The sequence below is a fragment of the Lepidochelys kempii genome, chromosome 2 (genome assembly GCF_965140285.1).
Source record: "Lepidochelys kempii isolate rLepKem1 chromosome 2, rLepKem1.hap1, whole genome shotgun sequence".
In the NCBI taxonomy this organism is placed as follows: domain Eukaryota; kingdom Metazoa; phylum Chordata; order Testudines; family Cheloniidae; genus Lepidochelys; species Lepidochelys kempii.
In genome coordinates, this window is record NC_136381.1 from 185,297,836 (window position 1) to 185,319,673 (window position 21,838).

At 38.9% G+C, this 21,838-nt stretch overlaps 1 protein-coding gene across 8 annotated transcripts in view; it reads right to left on the reverse strand.

Annotated features, from left to right (window-relative positions):
- The window catches only part of ARPP21 (cAMP regulated phosphoprotein 21), a 173,313-nt gene that overhangs the window by 88,543 nt on the left and 62,932 nt on the right, over positions 1-21,838 (reverse strand). For 5 of the 8 annotated variants that reach the window (XR_012157455.2, XM_073333012.2, XM_073333015.2 and 2 more), the window contains exons 10-11: positions 7,688-7,796; positions 5,765-5,866 (exon numbers count right to left, since the gene is read on the reverse strand). The exons of 2 other annotated variants lie outside the window; for them this stretch is intronic. Coding sequence is in view for 5 of the 6 variants with exons in the window: in XM_073333012.2 (XP_073189113.1) it covers positions 5,765-5,866; positions 7,688-7,796 (211 nt within the window). In the remaining variant the exon portion in view is untranslated. The remainder of the gene's footprint in view (positions 1-5,764; positions 5,867-7,687; positions 7,797-21,838) is intronic. One more of the 8 variants, XM_073333016.2, reaches the window with a different exon arrangement.

A 21,838-nucleotide genomic window follows, 5' to 3' on the forward strand; every position in this document is an offset into this window, starting at 1 on the left:
ATAAACACATTTTAAAAAGTCCTCTCTAGGAGGATTTAGATTTTGGCCAAGGTGAGAGAGTAGGAAGAAATAAATCCTACTGGCAAGTATGCAGTTCTATTAACATTCCTTAATTTTTCATGTTGAGAAATGAAGCTGTGCTCAATTTCCCATGAATAATTCTCTCTCCCTTTGATTTTTTTCATTTCCTTCCTATTTCATGTTCATTACACCAAGTGCACAGTTGTTGTCATTGGATTATATCTCCATGAGGTACTGAAGAAAAAGACAGATAGTACTTCCACTGAGTTTAAACAAAAGGAAAGAGTGGAAAAAAGGGGAGATCAGGTCCATTACTTTAATAATAATGGGACTCGGTTCATGGAATAATAGCATGCCATCGTCAGGCATGTCAAATTCTAATGCCATAGGAGATGCATTTATTTAGTATGTTCCTATTTTCAACATGATTGATTCATGACTTGCTGGCTAAAAGCTGAACAGATTTGTGTCGATTCCTGGGCTTCATCAAATATACAAAGCCAAATTCTCTGCTGGTGTAAACTGAGCTTAGCTCTATTGAAGTATTGTGCCAATTTGCATGAGCAGAGAGTTTGGCCCACAATTTAAAATAATGCAGTTATTGTAATCCTTCCATTTAGCATTGTTGTCAGAGTATATTGGGTGAGCATAGTTTGGTAGAAAATGTGTCCGATAGTTCTTATTAATTGTATAGGGTGAGTGGCATGGGCTTCCCAAGCAGGATCCCATATAGGATCCTAACTAAATGAGCAGGACTAGTGGGGTGGATTGGTGGAGAGTTCTTTTCTCTGTAAGGCAAACCCTCAGGATATCAAGGGTAAAATCCTGGCCCCACTAAAGTCAATGACAAAACTCTCATTGACTTTAACAGGGCCAGGTTTTCGCCCCAGGCTGAGGCGCCTAAGTGGAGTCGCATGCCTTTTCACTATGGAGCACTGTGTTCCTTTGTACAGTTGCTCCACTCCCTCTTCTCCCATTCTTAAGAGGCCCCTTCCCTAATATTAATAAACCTGTCAAACATGTTGCCCAAAAAGTACATTTTCTTCTCTTTCTAATGAAGATGAAAAGCAAAAGGCCTCTTATTCCAACTCTTAACACAATGGTTTTCCTGTCTGCATAGACAGGATGGACCAAATTTTCAAAGAGGCCTCACTGTCCTCCAACTGCACACGCACGAGTTTTGTGCGCTATGAGTTTTTGCATTGTCAGTCTGCTAATGTGTGTATGAAGAGGACTAGCCAAGCAAAGCTATACATGCCCATGGAGGCCATATTTTGAAAAATTTCCTCAGGAGCATTGCTGCTGTTCATGTCAGGCATAAGGATAAATAAGCACCAAGAATTTACATTTTATTAAAAACTTGAGAGATGTCTGTTACCTCTTCAGTATCTTGAAGGGTATCAGTGTAATCTGCATTACAGCCTTATGGACAGATTCAAGGAAAACTCCATTCGTCTTCCATGCTGCAGAAGCCGGCACAAGGCCATACAATTCCTGGAATATCCATTTTTCAAGGCTGATGTGGGGCTCCATGGCACAGAAGACAGACATATTTTTATTATATTATCCTTATTATTCAAAATAAGAGGGCTTAAAAGCTTTGGATAGCAATTTAGCTACTAGGAGGTCAAGATTCACTTTCCTTTTCTGCAGAATCAATAACTCTCAATTTAAAGTCCCAGGGAAAGCTTAAATAACCAAAGCACAGCTTTTAAGTCACCTTGCTGCCACCTACAGACCTAAGGGAAGTCAAAACAAATCTAGAATGGGAAAAATGTTACACAAGATTATTTCGTCACTTCCTAAGGACCCTTGCAGTTCCTACACGCTCAAAACTTCCATTCAGGTTCTGTGTGCACTTGATTGTCCTTCCTTCTGGAACCAATATTTTATCCGTTCATTTGCAACCCCATTTTTAGCAGTCACACAACAGTTTTTCTGCAGTGGGACATATACATCACCTCCAACAGCCTACTCTTCGGTGTTGTCTTCACTAGGAAGAGAGTGAAGTTTTTCACCATGTGTTAAAACCGGGTAACTAGCAGATGGTAATATCTCAGCATGGACAAGGCAGTTTGCAGTTTTCACACGTTAAACTGTAGGCTCCCTACTATTGTTTACCTGAACCTGTTAATACCTGTGTAAACTACAGCCCCATTGTTTTCACTAGAATTGCAGGATGTGCTATGTGGTAAAACACACTTATTTTCCTAGTATGAGATACACCTTTAGTGATGAAGCTCAAAAGCTTGTCTCTTTCACCAACAGAATTGGTCCAATGAGATATTATCTCACCCATCCTTAATATCTTGGCCAATTATTTTTTTCAAAATGCTAACAGCAATTAAAACGTAATTTGGATGAAGAGACACTCATATTCAGAGCCCCATGTATTCTGCAATTCTGCTGCAGTGCAATTTGCTGTAGACCCCACCCATTGTTGCAGAACTGAAGCTAAGCTTTCATTAAAAATATGTTTCTAGTCCTCGTGGTTTAAAAAAATAGCCTTGAAAATGTGAACCTAACATAACCAAGGTAATGTTTTATTGCTGGCAGCCTGAAAGGATTTGAGAAGGTGGGAAGCTCCCCATCTCTCCCAGGGTGTGGTTGATCCTGAGAACTAATAATGGCAATTAAAGTGGCCACATTTAACAATTTTTTTACCACACATTTTAGCAGAAACATCAAATGAATGTGCTTCTCCTACAACCGCAAACTGCTTAGTGTGCTTCCCCAAATGCCAAAAGCTCCAGTTGTCTGCTACCCCGTTGCCAAAACCTCCAGCTCCCCGTAAATGCATCCCCAGTTATGCATCACCCGTACAAAAATATGCAGCGTACTGAAAATGTGGGGAAAAGCATTAATTAAAGTGACATTAATATTGAAAGAATGTCATACGGAATATTGTACAGATGGCATTACATGGTCATATTTAAAACAGTAAAACTTCCAATTTAAATTTAAAATGAAGCTGTGCATAATTTCTAGTATGATGCACGGGAGTGTTGCAGAATGAAGAGAATTTGACACAGGTTTTATGTCCAGCCTGCTGCAGAGTAAGCAGGAGCATATTCATTTATTATTTTGGAGTCTGAAAAGCAGATATAACATCTGCAACGTTTCTAGAGCTTGAAATTCATTTTTTTTTCTTTTCAATTTTGTTCAACAAAGTTTTCCCTTGGACTGAAATCTCACCCAAATGGTTTCAATCTGAAACAAATATTTACAATTTGGTGTTATAGCAATCATCTTAGGACACCATCAGCCATCTGATCTCTGAGCTGCCTTTGGGACACCTCTTCAGACGTACTGTAATTAGAAGTGATGCATTTTAATACATTTTCTAAGGTTCACAATTAGGGTACTAACACAAATTTAACTACAGTGGTGTGAATAGCGAAAAGTAATAAAACTGTACATCAGGCATGTCACTTCTGCACCTCACTTTGTCCATCTACAATTTGGGAGACAATAATGCTTAGGTACCTACCTCACAGATGTGTTGTGAAAACTGATTAGTTAATGATTGTAGAGGGCTTTAAAAAAATAAAGTGCTATATGTAAGTGGCTATATATGGCAGGCAGTCAATTGTGGTCATTCCTAAAATTGAAAATAAAGAATATGCTACAATGCCTACCACCACATATAAATATTTTTACCATGCCAGAGAGGATCTCATCTGTGAAACATGCTCCACTCTGCAGCACAGCTAAGAAATACTTAGTTATTTGCATCATTAGTGTAGCCTGCTGAAATACAGTAATATGATATATTGAGGGCTCACTAATACCTGCAATTAGTAGAGAGAGAACGCAAATGAGTGTATATATGAGAGAGAGAGAGAGAGAGGGAGGGAGAGATATCTGCATTGCTAACCTTTAAAAAAAAGGCGCAGTCCTAATCCATTGATATAGCTCCTGCCACAAGCCATGCTTTTACTCATAATAAAACCCCTTCTTGGCTAACCTGACAGATCACATCAACCTTCTACTTATGGCCATTAAAATTCTCACCACTTATATTTGTCTTTTAAACTGAAGGTAAAAGTATCGAAATATACAACAAACACAGCAGCGCATTTTGGGATGAATGCTTAATAACTCAATCTCACCACCTCTTTGACGAACACGTAGGGCCACATTCTCTGCTTCTAGCTGCCTTTATGATGTACTATCTAAGTCACTCTGGCAACACCTTTCCCTACCCCTAACTTGTTGCCATGTTCCAAATCTATCCCCTCTCTATCCCCTGCAGTTATCCGTTTTTAAGATATGCTCCTTTGTATAAAGTTAAAAACAGTAATTCACTTATAGCGGACAAACAAGAGCACAGCCAGTTCTACAATTTATATTGCAGCTGTAATGACATTAGGCTGCCATACTGAAGTGAAAATAAAAACAAAGAGCCAGCTAATACCAGGATTTTCTCAGTCACACGAACAGAGAATACTATGCTGAATATGAGTGCATAATTTTCCCCCCCAAATTGCATTTTATAATCAGTGGACTACTTGCTAAGTAGCGACATTACTTATCGTTAAGTGAAGTCGCAAGTGAGACAATACACACTCACATATTTACAGTATAGTCTGCTTAAAACAAAGACAATCAGAAGAACTCGCAAGCATCAAGCTTAAAAAAAGTCATCTAAAAGCAACACAATTCCTTCTGTGGCATGTGAACAGCTCTAATTTAAAAGGACACTGTCAAATACAATTTTGCATTGTTTGTTTGTTTGGCCAGTATGATTTATATGGGTTTTTTTTTATTCAGGGCTCTTCCCATATTCCTTGAACTGGTGAAACCTCCATTGAGATGTGACATGAAACAGGGAAAGAAGCAGACATGTTCTCTTGGAAGACACTATCCTCAGAGCACCCTGTCTGAGCAGATCCATACATCCAACTGGGAAATTATGGGGTAATATAGTGAACCCAGAAAGTAGGGCAACTGGCTGCAGACAGGACCCAATCAATGTACCGTATTTAAGGAGAATGGGGAGGAAGCCATAGAAGTTTAATATTTGCGTGTCTTTATCTAGTAATTTTACTCAATTTTATTTGGTAAACTTTGATTTCTCCCCCCCAGTAAAGCTGGGATTATTTTGCCTCTTTTTGTTTTACTCCCTTTATTGTCTTCCAACATCATTGTTTTTGACAGAAGAAATAGAGTTTCTTCATTAACCTACATTCCCTTTACTACTTAGTTGGTCAGTTCAGCTAAATATTGAAAGGTCATGCATAACCAGTGGCTTTTGATTGTTTTTAATGTCTTGCTTCCAGAGTTGTTGAACTGACAAAAACCAAAACCAAATAGATTGATAGATCTGAGCAAGTTTAAGTGATGCCAAATAGGAGGCTTAAATAAGTTGAGAGTGTCCATTTAAATCACTGCTCTTCTGCTTGCAAGCATTATAATACTGAACAGAATGAACCCTACACCGTGCACACACAAACATTTCCAGAATCAGGAAAAGGCCATTTAGACCAACATGCCTGCCCTGTTTTAGCTGATCTTCCTTCTACCTTCCTCCTTTTTCACTAGAGCTCTCAATCACCTCCTGCTCCAGAAACCAATCTAGGTATCTCTCAAACTCATTTTACACTCTGGTTTAATCACCTTTCGCTACCAGCTCCAGCTACACAGTGCAGTCTGGCTGCAGTATCAATGTCAGAGGGGGAGGATACTGTCTGACTACCAATAAAAATATGGCACCAAAGAGGCAATTAAAACAACTACTCACATCTTGTGCAAATATTCTCTCCCTCACTCTCTGATACTCCTCTTCTCTCTCTTCAATTGATTTACTTCGTCTGTCATCTCTAAATGGATGAATTCTGTTTTGCTGAGCAGAAAAAAAATCAGGATGGTTATATAAGTTGAGCTGTTAAAAACTGCAGTTTAGAAACTGTCAGCGAAGAATAATAAATGTTCCCATAAAAAAAAAAGTATGAAATGGATAGCTTTCAATTCTGAGGGGGAGTGTGAACCACCGTGTTATGCTGGGTACCCTTGGCTTTCAAGCTAGACGCTGCTTGAGAGTGTTCCTAGATCAAGTGACTGAAATAAGGGTTTGTGCATGACCTTTGTGAGCCTGCAGTCCTGAATCAAGGCCTCCTCATCCTTCTTTTGCTTCTGACTGATCAGGAAAAGGCAGGGTTTTTTTTTTTATTTTCCCTATTGGCTGTGGGGAAGGAAGTGCTACAGAATACCCAACCATCCATGAAGCCAAGCAAGAGCATAGGAAAACTAAATGGTAGGAACTGATGATAAAATACTAAGAACCCTAAAAGATTACATCTACCACAATGATGATAAATTATGCTTTCCAGAATATTTTGCACAAGAGTTTTAACCCTTTCAGTACCAAGCCTAGCCCTTAATTCAACTTAGTGGGGAAAGAGAGCCATTTAATCCTTTTAATGATCAACATTTTAGACAGCAGTACATGAACACAATGGACGGGAAGACACCCTTCATGAAACACCTTGCTTGCAATTAGATTTTAATTGCAGTGCTGCTCCTTCTCCCACACTGTGTTTTGTGTATATGATCACGCTGCTTGCCTTTGGTCTGCTCCCACATCCATTACTCACTAAACCTTTCTTTCAAAGCCAACTGAGATGCAGTGTAGCTGGGAAAGCTACTACACACAGCTGAAGGTGAAAGGAAAAAGAAAAATAGTCTCTAATTAGAAGCAGGAGGCAGAAGCACTCAATGGCTTTGAGTGATTCACTGGAATCTACCACAGTAATGATAACCTGGGTGACAAAAGCATACTCTGTCTTACCTTTAGGAATTTCTTAGAAAAGCAATGCCAGTGTTACAACCCCTTTTGATATTTTGTTTTGTCATGTGTACATTTTGCACTGGATTTAAATGATTTTATGAACACAATGCTTACTTTTAGCAGGGTATTTTTTTTAAATGCTGAATTTCAGTGGTGTGCAAACACACAGCTCCCTCACACTCTCCTACACGTAATGTGTCAGACATGTCTAAGATAACAGTGCTGGGTCGCAAGCAACACACGGAAGGGAGAAGTTCTGCCACAATACATGCAAAACAAGCAAATAAGTTACATAGACAATAAAATGTGGTTTGGACCAGGGAGCGACAGGAACTAAAAGATTAAACTACTTTTTGAGGGGCAGGGAGGGTCAAAACTTATTCTAGGGTGGTTTCAAAAAATCAACCCGGCCTCACTATAACATGTTTGAAGAATTTTTCCTCCTTTATGGCTATATCCGTTATCTTTGGCTCGTACGGATATCCAGATCTGTGTGTACGTAGACATGTGTGTGCGTGTATAACTGAAGGATAAAGCTGGAGGGAGTCGAACAACCGCTAGTCACACAGGCATTTGGAAATGCGACTGACAAAGCCTTCCAACAGCTTGGAACCTTTGACATTCCAGCCCCCTTTTAACATGCAGCAAGTCCTGTGCCAAGCAAACCACCCATGCAAACCCACACACTGCCACTGCTAAAGCAGCCACATGAGAGCTTGATGCTCTCCACTGTATGCCAAAGAGGAGGAGTGGGGTGGGGTGAGGGATGGGAAAAGGAAAGCGGAAGGGGGGAGCAACAACAAAAGAACAACAATAACATCAGTCAGCCCACCTTCGAAACAACAAATTTCAGCAACTCTCGAACCGAGAACCAACCTGATTGTCTTCTTTATCAATACTAGAGTTATCTCGCTTCAAGATAAATCGCTTCTGGGATTCTTCACCTTTTTCATCTTTTAAATGTTCAGAAAACCTTTGCTCTGGTCTGCCAGCAAAGTAAAACATATCAATAAAAAAAATCTGCTTCGTTGGGGTTTTTCTTGTTTGTTTTTTTTTAATTCTCGGCGCTCTTTGTTTTTCACAGAGCCACTTAGTGCAAAATTAGTTTATATTTGCTGTGGTTGGGAGATACTGACTACAGCTGTCTGATGAGGTTCTAATGCAGCTAACTGTTATTGCTATAAATATCTTTTGTTGTTGTTATGTAGGAAGGAAATATGAATGCAAAGTCTCAGTCATTAAGTCACTCCCTCTCATCAACCCCTGTGACTGAAGGGCAAGAAATCAAGTTAACATACAATATGTCACTTTGTTCCTTCAGTTGTCCTGACCTCCAGCTAAGCTGCAGCTGAGTATGGCTTACCCACATTTATAAACAAGGAAAAACTGATAGAAATATTTGTACAGAACTTCTCACTCCTAATAAATCAAACTGGTAATTGGGGAGGACCTAGTGGTATTTTGTTAAAACAAATTATTATCTAGTGGCTCATAAACAGGGGGGGGGGAAATATTTCAGAACAATCGCATAGTATTGATTAACCAATTGATTTTAAACTCATCCAGGCTTTTTTTCTTTTTCTTTTCTTTTTTTTTAAATGGGCAAATAGTGCTGGCTAAGAGCTTCACATTTCTAGGTTCAGTAGCTGGGGAAAACTGCTCTGTATTCTTCTCCACCCTGTATAAAAAGGAAAAGCTAAGAAGTGTCTCATGTCCTGGAGCTAACAGTTATCAGAATTTGTTTCTTTTAGTGACATTTCATTCTTCCTGATATACTTCATCTTGTGTCTGTTCTTAGTGTCCTGCTTTTGAGTTGTCTGCCAAGGCTTCATTATGCCATAAATTGGTTAACAAAACAGGAATACATTTTGTGATGTGACGACAGACTGCTAATTCAATAGCATCACAATTTTGGGAATACAAAACGTATCTAAAGAAAGGGGCTCATCTCCGTGTGTTAATTCTGATAGTGTTAACAGGAAATTTATGTTTGTCACTGAAGAACAGAGTGCCTAGGGATCATACACCGTACAATAATGCATCCAAACTGTGTTCACCACTCCCATTGACATTAATGGATGTACCCTGAGGAAACTGGAGACAGAATTTATCTTATCTTGTCTTTTCAAAAATAAGTACTGTAAAATAATGCCAAAAAATCCTCACAATCTTTTTTAATCCAGATATACAAAACCACCACCATTTTACTGACACACTGTTCAAACTAAAAAAATGAGGAGTACTTGTGGCACCTTAAAGACTAACAAATTTATTTGGGCACAAGCTTTTGTAGGCTAAAACTCTCCAATGAAGTGGATTTTAGCCCACGAAAGCTTATGCCCAAATAAATTTGTTAGTCTCTAAGGTGCCACAAGTACTCCTCATTTTTTTTTTGCTGATACAGACTAACATGGCTACCACTCTGAAGAACTTTTCAAACTAACACTCCATTGATTATAATGCACAGTGTTGGAGTTATACTAGAGTGAAACATAACACATATTTGTGCCACATTACAATTAATTACCAGATGTATAGGAAAAGCTTGTAATGAACTATGATAAATGCAAAACTCACAAGGTGGTAACTTTCCTGACGTCCTTTTATTCATGAATTTATGTGAATTTTGGAGGGCTCCGATAACTTCTGTTCACAGCCTTCATTTTGTGCAAAGACTACAATTTGGTTCAGAAACCAATGACCCGATTTCCAGAGATACTGAGCATCCAATAATTCCACATACCTCAACAGGAGATGTGGCTAATCAGCACTACTGGAAATTGGGTCCATAATATAGAAAGTTTCAGATTCTCCTGGTGTCCCACTTTGTTCTTTTCTGAAGATTTCTGGAAAGTGCAAAGGTGTGTGCTCACTTGTACAGTTTTCTAATGTAATCAATAGTACAGTGCAGTGATACTGCTTGTAAAGAGAAAGCCTGCCAATGTAAAACAGGATATTCCATGGTATATTCTGCCTCATTCACATTAATCAGTATTATACTTAAATTGTCAGGGGAAGAAGAGACCCTCAAAAATTCTGCTTTAAAATGAGCAAGTGAAAAAGTTCAAAGGTTAAAAATGTATCTTCCATAAGTGACAGCACAATTAAAGGACAAACAGATAAAACTATTGAATTAGGACTAGAGGGAGGGTCAGTGTGGAGCTTATAGTTGTAAATCTACATTTTGAGTGTTTCAGTTTGTCTGTGGTTTACTTAACAAAAGAAAGAGGGGAAAACAAATGCTCTAATTGTATCAAAGTCAAGAAAATCGACTTTTAAAATCCATTTGGTAAATTTCCTCTGTAATTACTGCTTTATACAAATGTCTTATCCATGTAGATTCATACTTAAACATCTTTTAATTCTGTATTTTTAAATAAAATACCAAAAATGAAGAGACCACCATTACGATGAATTAATCCCTTGCTAATTCCACCTCTCCACAGGTCATTTTGGGAAGCATGAGTACAAAATATGATCCCAAACCAGTAATTTCATTTATTTACATATTCATTCATTCTTAAAACCACAAAGAAAATTCAAACAGATTATTTCCTAAATTAAACAAAAATACAAGGCTGACCTATTGGGCCTTGATCTTGAAAGGGGAACTGTATGGGCAGATCCCTGTGCACATGTGGCACCTGACTGACTTCAGTGGAACTTCATGCACTGCTGCAGGATCTGCCCGTATGGTTCTCCTTGCAACATCGGTTCCTTGGATGCCAGGTTTCAGCCTAGAATGAAAATGCAGAGGTAAGTTAGAAAATAAAGACCAGAACAAGAATTTCCATTAGAAATGCTGAGGGACAACCTTCATCTCCCAACGGAAACATAGCAACATGAAAAACCCTGTAAGATTATTTAAAAATGCTTCTACCAATAAAATGATATGTGCTTTGTTGATTGTATAGATAATGGGGCCAAAAGACCCTAACCTAAACCAATCTACATGTCTCAGTCTTCAATGAAAATGAACTCTTAAATAAACACTTGAGTTCAGAAAAGAACATTCACAAAAAAGGAAGTCCCTGCCCCAAAGGGCTTGCACACTAAGTGGACAATATATAGACCAAAGGCCAGCCCTGTAAGATATGGAATATGGGAATTCTAATGAAAACCAATGAGAGTCCTAAGCACATAGCTTGCAGGATAAGGCTGCCAATGATTATTTCATTTAATTTTATCTACTCAATGGAATCTGGCACATTACTTTAAGAAGTTTTGAGTTAATTCATTGCTCATGGAAGGGAGGGACAGATAACATCATTCTGAATCTGAATGTGGGTAGCCATAGCATTAGTACATTCTGCCAATGCATCTCATTTGGGACCTGAATTGTAACAAACACCTTCCCTTCTCCTTTATGCTCTTTTACACCCGAGTCATTCTGAAGCACACCCTTTAAAATGTACCAAATGGTGGGGTGGTTGTGGACACATGGGAATGAATTTTCAGTTGTGGTATAAGCCAACTGAGTTCAAAGAATGGCTTCAACTTTTGAATTCACAATTTTGCACACTCAGTTACCTGCACTTGTTCATTACTGCTTGTGAATATTTGGTGTTTTACATAGCCCCAGCATCTGGAATCAAGTGATAATGTAAGAACCTTAACTTCCATTTAAACAAAAAAAGGAAGGGTGAAACACTGACACTATTTAAATCAATGGGAGTTTTGCAGTTCGGGGCTTCAGTGGGATCAAGATTTCACCCTAAGTTTCTAGCCCTAATAGCTGCAGAGGAAAAGCTTGAAAACATGACCCAAAATACACCTTAAAGGCTTAGAAATCTGCAGACAAATAAAAAAAATCAAAATGTATTATTTAAAATAAATATATATATAATTATTTTAACCCAATCACATTTGTTTTGGGGTCTGACTCATTGCTTGGGGTTTGCAATACTGTAAAGTTGAAGAAAATAAGGAAGTGCACCTATACCTTGAACTACTCCTTGAGGAAATTTGAAAGGTTATTTCTTTTTCTGTCATTATTCTCTTCTACTGTAAGACCAAATCAGGACAAGCTGAATCTGATGTACAAACAACATACATACCATACTGACTAAAATTCTCTAACAAGTTCCCTGTAAATCTATGGAATAATTATTTATCTGTTTCATAGGAGACATTGCTTATTTTTAGCTCCTTGACCTTCAAATCCACCTATAGTTCACTATGCAAACAAAGGAATCATTTCCATTCTAAAGGATAGGAAAGTCTAACCACATGAAGGAAAAGACCAAAAAGAAAAATATCTTGATAATTTTTTTTCATGGAAGGTATGGCAGAAAGGGATAATATGTGTACATTATCTTTTGTTGTAGGTCTATTATCTATTATGAATTCAGCATATATCAATGAATTTATATAAATATACAGATATACATATACACGGCGATTTTAGTGTTTAAAGATTGACAACAGTGGAAACTGAAGTCCCCTGTTTACTCACTTTATAAATAGAGCAGGGAGAGTGGAAGCGCTAATTTACCAAAACTACTCTGTTAATGTGGCCTGTGCCTTAAAAGACCTATCTCACATTGTCAAAGGATAATTCTGGTTCCATAACCATTTTTTTTTTGGCATCTACCAAAGATATCAGTGCCAACAAGGTTGTTAATTAATGCCAGGTGCAACACTGTGCAGTCCTGTCTTTCCTATTGCTCCACAGCCTAAAGGTCCTGATCATCCCCACTGTTACAGGATATCTTGTATTGTTGCTTGGCTTTTCCCCCTCTCTAAGCTACAAGTTAAAAACAAAACATACCTGAGCAACAGACCTACTCTTAGAACTGGAAATTAAAATCCAGTGGGTCATCAAAAACCCTCTTGACTAATCAACCATTTGTTTGATTTTTTTCAGTGACTCATTTACACCTTCAATAAATGAGGGTAGTATATTAGCTATATTTCCAATGTATAACAGTTAAAAGTAAATTCTTACAAGAGATGCAGACAAATACATGTAGATTTTGAGAGTATGAAAATGCTAGCCATTTAAGCCTTTGCACATTTTTCTAACTATCTGCATGGTTCTGCTATTTTCTCTTCAACACCTATGCCTGAAATTAATGCTGTGAAGTGCAGAATGTGAAATATTGCTAGATATGTATTATTGATTGGAAGACACCTATATGCATTTGTAAGAATTATAAAGCACACAAACTTCCAAATTGTTTTCATTATGCTAACATGTTATTTATCATGTTATTTATTCCAGTTGGAACTGGAAAAGGTTCAGAAAAGGGCAACAAAAATTATAAGGGGCATGGAGCGTCTGCTATATGAGGAGAGATTAATAAGACTGGAACTTTTCAGCTTGGAAATGAGACGACTAATGGAGATATGATAGAGGTCTGTAAAATCATGACTGGTTTGGAGAAAGTAAATAAGGAAGTGTTATTTACTCCTTCTCCTAACACAAGAACTAGGGGCAACCAAATGAAATTAATAGGCAGCAGGTTTAACAAACAAACAAACAAAAGGAAGTATTTTTTCACATAACGTACAGTCATCCTGTGGAACTCCTTGCCAGAGGATGTTGTGAAGGCCAAGACTATAACAGCATTCAAAAAAGAACTAGATAAATTCATGGCAGATAGGTCCATCAATGGTTATTAGCCAGGATGGGCAGGGATGGTGTCCCTAGCCTCTGTTTGCCAGAAGTTGGGAATGGGTGACAGAGGATGGATCACTTGATGATTACCTGTTCTCTTCATTCCCTGGGGCACCTGGCATTGGCCACTGTCAGAAGACAGGATACTGGGCTAGATGAACCATTGGTCTGACCCAGTATGGCTGTTCTTATGTCCTTATCTAATTTTAGTTCTATTCTAGTTTTAAACTTTCTGTAAGACCATTGTGAAAAATCAAATACAGCAATGAAATTATGCATTAAAAAAATTAAAAAGACTGAAATGTACTAAGCAAATGCCAATTTAAAAGGTCAAAGATACAGTATAATTTGTCTGAACTTGTCAAATTCTACACAGGCTTGCACATGTATGTACAGGGTATCCAGGAAATACATGTGGTTACATTCTTGTGTTAACATGCATATAAGGAAATCTAAAGGCTTGGTTAGGAGATAGAATGTGACAACTATGTTTTTCATCAATATGACCCAGCACAGGAGATAGTGCATCTAATTTAGCAGCTACAGGATCAGTCTATATGGGTTTACTGCCTTGTCATCTTCCTGCACATTAATTCATTTGATGTTTCCTACAAATTGTCAGGTAGATCATTAGAGGTGTATCTTTCCATACAACCTTGTACACAATCCAAGAAGTTTAGGTCTGGGCAATTATTGCAACAGTATATTAAACCTAAGCGTTTTCATTAGCCAATGGAACCTTTGATCAGGATGCTACAAATGTACTCAGAAGTGTTCATGTATGATGTGGTTTCAGTTGTTTAATGATGGAACCTTATATAAGTTATTTTTGTAGTAGACCTTCTTCCTTTAGGACCTCGGAACATGAATGCACTGTTTGTAAAGATAAATTTACTGGACTGGTTTCTCTGCTGGTGGAAATCATCAAAATCAATTTCTACCAGAAGAGGATCCGGCCCAATGCCTGTACTGTGTTTTCCTGACAGTCACTACTCTTGAAGAACCAGACCGCCCTCTCCTGTGGCAAATCTTTAGGGAAGGGACCAAGGGGCTGGCTGCACTAACACTTTATCATCACTGTGAGGTTCCCCTCACAGAAGTCCTCTAAAAGTTTCTGCCAGTGCAGCAAACCTTCCTTCTAGCAGAACGCCTCCAATCTTCACTGGTACATTTGCCCTCCCACAGCTCCCTGTCAGCACAGCTCCACGGCACTCCCGTAGCTATTGCTGCCACCAGGACACACTAACGCAAAAGGGGCCCCATGGAAAGCGTAATACAGCTTATTTTGGTACTCCAGGGCACAGCAGAACAGCATAGCATTGGGGTTACTCAGCTCCCAGTTTACCACTAGAGTGGACAGAGACAGCTACATAGTGGAAGTAGAAGTCAGATGCTTCTTTCCTGAAGATGAAAGTGGATACTGGAGAAGTGAGTAGGAATTTGTCATACCTTCCTCAGACAACATGTGACATGGCAGGAAAGAAGGGAAGGAGATAATAGGGAAGAGTAAGGTCCATGTGAGTTACTCTCCATCTCCCTTTCTGCAGATGGTCTCAGCTAAAACTTTCCCAACCTTTTTTGAAGTTAATAGATTCATAGATCAGAAGGGACCCTTGTGATCATCTTGCATTACACAGACCATAGAACCTCATTATAACTTCTGGCTGAGCAAGAGCACATGTTTGAGAAAGATATCTTGCCTTAATGTAAAAATTTCAAGTGATGGAGATCCACCTAATCTCTAGAGGTAAGTTCCAATAGTTTATTACCCTCACCGTTAAAAATATGCGTCTTATTTCTAGTCTGAATTTGTCCATCTTAAACTTGAACCATTGGATCTTATTATGCCTTTTTCAGTTGCATTAAAGAGACATCTATTCTCAGAAATCTCTTCCCCATGTAGGTAGTTTTAAAACAATTGATCAAGTTCTCTCTTAACCATCTCTTGGTTAAACTAAAGAGAATCAGCTTTTTAAGTCTCAAGTGTGTTATCCAGACCTCCAGTTACTCTTGTAGGTTTTTTCTGAACCCTTTCCAATTTTTTAAAACATACTGTTTGAAGATACAGTATTCCAGTAATGGTCTCACTAAGGCTGTGTCTACACTATAGAAACTATACCAGCACAGGTATGTTTGCATAGCTATCCCAGCAGAACCCAATGGTGTATGCAGCCCACCCTGACAGAAGCATCACCTTTCCAAAGGATGGTAACTAGGTAGACAGAAGCTTTCTGCTATTGATATAGCTGTACCTATACTGTGGTTAGGTCAGCACAGCTATGCTGATCAGGGGTGTGGTTTTTTCATGCCTTTGACAAATGTAGCTCTGTTGATCTAACTTTTAATTAGACCAAGCCTAATTCTGTATACAGAAGTAGTACCAACTCCGTATACCTACTTGATGCCTTCTTTCTTATACATCCAATGATCAACTGGCAAAGCAGACAAACATTTTGGAATTCTAAAGCTTGGCTTACATTGATACAGTACATACATGTTTATTACAAGGCATAGGTTTCCAACAGTAATAGGGCACACAGCTTGTCACAAGTTGCTTTCAAGAGAGGCAACAAACCCATCTCGTGCAGAAGAGATGGTTTAGCACTACAGTGTCTTAGGTAGGCCAGAGTGCCTAACATATCACAGAAAATGCTGAAATAAGGATATGGTCAGAGAATTCATCCACAAAGATCTCTGTCATTTTTACAAGAGTTTCACATGGTGCAATAAGTTTTACATTTGAAATGAGAGGTTAAAATAAATGTATTGGATGGGCTACAACATGTTAATCCTCCTAAAGTGAATAAATCACGGAATGACAGGCAGCTAGAGCAAGAGTGGCAGGAAAGGGCACAAGGATACACCAGAGTGGATGCAGGATCAACAGTCTGCAAGCAAATGGAGCAACTGGCAACATGGTGTTACCCAAATATACCAATAGACGGGTAATAATATAAGGAGATGGGATAAGTGCTGATGCAGAGAAGAGTCAAAGGAGTTGTGTAGATTTAGGGCATTGCTATTTGGGTGTTCAAATGGTTTTACTGCATTTTTCCATTATTTGTATTTGTCTTTAATTAAACCAACTGCTCAGTCCAACATCACACTGGCCTCTATTTTGAGGCACAGTAGTTCTCCTTACTTGCACTGTGAATATCTACTGTATCTGCCAATGCTGCTTTATATTTATGCTGGAGGACACCATAAGGCTCTATAGAACAGGAGTATTAAACTCATGAAAGTTTTAGTGTCTCTGCTTTCGCCTTTGAATCAAAACTCTCTAGTATATATAGTGCAGAAACCATTTTTGCCTCCAGATCAAGATTTTGAAATATGAAGGCATGTAAATATTTTGTGAATTTCAGCATTTTGAGATGGTGGAATATTTATCAATTAAACAGGTCACAGCTGATTGATACAAGGCTAACTTCCAGTCCTAACTATAATGTAGCATCTATTGTAATGGAAGCATGCTGCTATCTAAAGGTCACAATCCTCAAAACATAGCAGCCTAAAATCAGGACCTGAAATCCATATTTAGGCACCTGGGAGCTGCAGTTAAACTGATCTTGAAAAATCAGACAGGTACCTAACTATGGAGTTAAACCTGTTTTTGAAAATCTTGGCCTTAATGTCACATGGTGACCAATGGGGGATTTCTGTCCTCCTATAATGTAATTCATTTTATTACGACTTAGAGCATTATGCAGTTATACCACCACAACTTAACATATCACAAAGCCCCTTAAAAAGGTTTTTAAAGTATCTGAAGGTCAATGTCACATTATTAGACTATTTTACAGTACGAGTCACCACATTTCTGGTATGGTGACACTTCAACAGCAAAAGTTATTAAAAAGCCTTCTTTTGCCAGACATTACCACATGGTTTCTGCTGATAGCTTCTACTCTCTAGTAAAGGGAAAGCCAATCCCAATGCTAACTTGTTAATGCTAAGGACTGTAATTTTTTTTACTTAGCATCCAACCAGAACTCCTTTCTCTTCATACATTCTTTATTTACCATAAAAGTAATTAAGATTTTAAAGCTAAAAATGTATTTCTGTATTTGGTGTTATCCCATGATAGTTTACAAGGTGAACAATGCCATCATTATTACAAATAAACATGAGTAAATTCTAATGGATGGTGTTGATTTAGCCCACACGAAAGCTAAACCTCTTCAAGGTCCTTCTTATGGAGATTTATCCACAATGGCTTCATTTGGAGGGTGGGCTATGCCCTCTCTGCACCCCAACCAGCCTGCAGAGCTGGTCCTGGACTGCTGGTATTCAGGAATTAGCAAATAGCCAGGGCCCATTCATGCAGAGGCCTTGTCCTGCCAAAGTTTTCACCCCTTCCCCCTGGCAGCATTGTTCCAGTGGATATGGTTTCATTGAGGGCAGCTGCCCCAGGGATCCTTATAAAGGTAGAGTTCCCACCATGAAAATGGCAGAAGGCCTGATTTCCACAGGGCTGATGGGGAGACAATGTGTACTCCACCCCATCCACCAACTCTTTTTCCCATCCCCATGCGCTGATCCCCTAGATCCATGACTCTGGACTCCAGGAGGGAAGGGGGATGCTGCATAGGAGGGGTATTATTTGGATCAGGGGATAAAATCAGGACATCGGTTAATTAGTGTTCACTACCTGCAACTGGCACTGATCTCACTCCCTTTTTCAAAAACAATGGCAAAACTCCTCCCGGATTCAAATGGAATCAGGATGGAGCCCATAATCCTTTCCTCAACAATGAATTTCTCGCTAATATGACGCATGGCAGACAGTCCTGTACATTTCATAGGTTTCTTTTTTTTTCTTTTTTTCTTTTTTTTTTTTAAAGAAAAATTAATGTACCAAATTCTTTGAGTTTAAGACCACAGGAGACCATTAGTTAATCTAGTCTGATCTCCTGTATGTCACAGGCCATTACAGTTCCCCTCGTATTGAGCCCAATAACTTTTGTTTGGCTAAAGTATAATTTGTATTTGGCTAAATCATATCTCCCAGAAAGGCCTCCTCCAAATCTCAAAGACATCAAAAGATGGAGAATCCATCATTTCCCCCTGGTGAAGGGAAGTTACTCATTGAGCGTTTTGCCTGAGTAAAGACTTCAGGATTTGGCCCAGTACAGTTAGGGCAAAGCATCGACCTCTGGATTCAGTCTACCTGGGCCTCAGATACAGTGGAGCTTGTGCAGCTCTGCAAAAGGACTGCTAGATGAAATGCAGGAGATTCAGAGATTATGAGGCCAGAAGGGACCAGTACGATCAACCAGTCTGACATACTGCGCAACAAAGGCCATAGAACATCATGAATTAATTTCCGTTTGAACTACAGCATAAATTTGAGAAAACATCCTATCCTGATTTAACAATTGCTCGCAATGAGGAATCCACCACAAACCTTGATAAGTTGTTCCAATGGGTAATTACTCTCACAGTTGAAAATGTGCACCTTATTTCCTGTCCAAAATTTGTCTAGCTTCAACTTTCAGCCACTGGATCTTGTTATATCTTTCTGCGCTGGACTGAAGAGTCCATTATTTGCTCCCCCAGGTAGGTGCTTACAGACTGTGATCAAGTCACCCCTGAACCTTCTCTTTGTCACGCGACCCAGATTGACCTTCTTGCGTCTGTCACTATAAGACATGTTTTCTAATCTTCTACTCATTCTCATGGCTCTTGTCTGAGCTCTCACCAAATTTATCAATGACCTTCTTAAATTGTGGGCACCAGAACTGGACACAGTATTCCATCAGCAGTCACACCAGTGGCAATATGTCTTCCATTTTCCTATTCAGTAGTGCCCTGTTTATATATTCAAGGATTGCATTCGTTCTTTTGGCCATAGTGTCACACTGGAAACTCATGTTCCACCGATTATCCACCTTGACTCTCAAAGTCTAGTTCGGAGGAGTCTAGACTCGCTATATGCCATGGAACTTAGTTCTGTGTCCCTGGCAGCACACAACAGGGAGTGGGGTTTGGGCAGGACAGGCTGAAGAGGAGCAGCAACCATAGATCTGCTGCTCCATGGAGCCACCTGCCATTGGCCTGTGAATAACAAGGTTTCAGTATAAATAGCTAGAAAGCAATTCTGCTGCCAGTCTGACCAGGCACTGGGGAAGGCAGGTAATGAATCTGCACCTGTAGAACACACCTTGCCCTCCTACCCCTCTGGATTGGATTTAGCCCTTAATATTTACAATTTCTGCCTAGGTTGAACATTTTGTGCAGCTTCAATTTAGTTCCAGCTGATGGAGGCTCACCATGTGGTAGCACAGCTTATTACAAAATACATTCATATTCAATGGTAGGTATGTATCGTACCCTATAACTGAACATTAGGATGTTGCATAACCACAAATATATACTTCAAATGACATTCCTTATCTAACTAATGAATTCAAGAATTAAACAGGAGAGAAAAAAAAACCAAAGTTCTGAAAACCACCAATAATGACAGCATACTTCACAAAAGCTGGCTGGCTAATGTGGGGACTATTAGTTCTCTAGAAATGACCTGTACCTGAAGATAAAAACAGTGTTACATAATAAATTCGTGTGCTTAGTTCCACTTCAGGCCATGAATAATTTCTCCATCATTAGACAGGCATCAGAAGCCACTTCCCAAATACCCGTTGGCTTGGATAGTGGAGCTACCTGTTAGTAATCTAGCAACTTCCCTGTGACAAACCTCCAAGTCTGCCACGTGAATACAGGAGCACCGTTCCCCTTTGCCTATCATGCAGAAGTAAGGATTGCTCAAATGAAGCATTTTTCTCATTGCTGGTGTATCACATCATAGAGATGCACCACTCATTCAGACTTCATAACTCTAGCACCAAAATAGAATGGAGGGGGATCCACCCACTGATTGAGGTACCCACTTTTGAAAATGGACTCCTGCATTGAAGGAAATTACTCCACCCATTACAGAATCAGAGCCACCTCTAAGTGGGAAATGCAGAGGCCAATTTTGACCTCCAGTTCTACAGCACAATGACATGACAGTGCAGTGGGATTTAAACTTGAAAAATGTCATTACCTGAGCTCGAATTTAGCTAACCCACTACTTTTCCAGACACAGCTAAAAATTCTACCATTACCAAGAATGCCACGATCTCTTTAATAACCACAAATACTAATCATGGCAAGTCTGAGGAGTTTGACTCATCCAAAAGACACCACTTCACAAGAAGAGCACCCCCTAACACCACACTAAGGCAGTGGTTAATTACTGATTCAAAGAAGAGAGTGTCCCTTATCTTAGTCACCAACTCCACTTTCCACAGCACTGAGTTTTCCTTGGTAGTTTCCCATCTTCCAAGTCTGATCACATATCTACGTAATTCTGAGTTTATGACAAGATTAAGCGGTGTGACTGCAAGGATTAACAACAGACTAACACTGTAGGTGTCCTTTCATTAATGTTTAACTAATACTTCATTACAATACAAAACAGCTATAAAATACATGTCCACCTCAATTACAAACAAATTAGTTTAGATAAATTATATTAGACTGAAAATTGTTAATGGAACCATTAGAAATGGTTCATTTACCCTAATGTCTCATTTACAGGCAAAGTCTGTCCTTGGATGTATGCACATAGCTCGCACTGACTGAAATAAAAATTCTACATCCTAGGGCCAAATTTAGCTCAACACACAGTTGACAAACACTTTTTCTTTCCATGCATCTGAAGAAGTGGGGTTTTTACCCGCGAAAGCTTTTGCTCCAACAAATCCGTTCATCTTTAAGGTGCCACCGGACTCCTTGTTGTTTTTGTGGATACAGACTAACATGGCTACCCCTGATACCTTTTCTTTGTTCATCTTCCTTGCAAGAATGAGTGAAAGACTGAAATAAGAGATAGAGTCCGTTGTGTAAACCAATTCCAGTTCAGATTCATTAAGTTTAAAAAAAAAAGTCAACAGTTTCAAGAAAAATGACATAGGTAGTTTCTTCTCCTAAATTGTATTATATGAAGGATTTACATTACAGTGCACAATAGTATTCAGTCAAAAACAAGTAATGTAATAACTAAAACTAATGCCTACACTATAATACATAATGTAGTGCTGAAATCCATGACACATTTATTAGCTTAATCTGTGCATTTTTTAAGGAACTGGGCATTAGGAGTTATTTGCCTCAGTTTTCCCATTTGTTAAATAAGGATAAGAATACTGCTCCTCCTCTGTAAAGTGCTTCAGGCTTTTTGGATAAAGAGCACTAAATATTTTTATTATTGCTCAGGAGTCCTCTACTGAGACAAATTAGACTTCCAAGTCACTAATCATCATACTTTTCAGCAAGTTCCTGATGACTGTATGGAAAATGTCTACGGAATAAAATCCATTTATTGCTTCAAAGCGACAGCATGAAGAAGACTCAGTGTT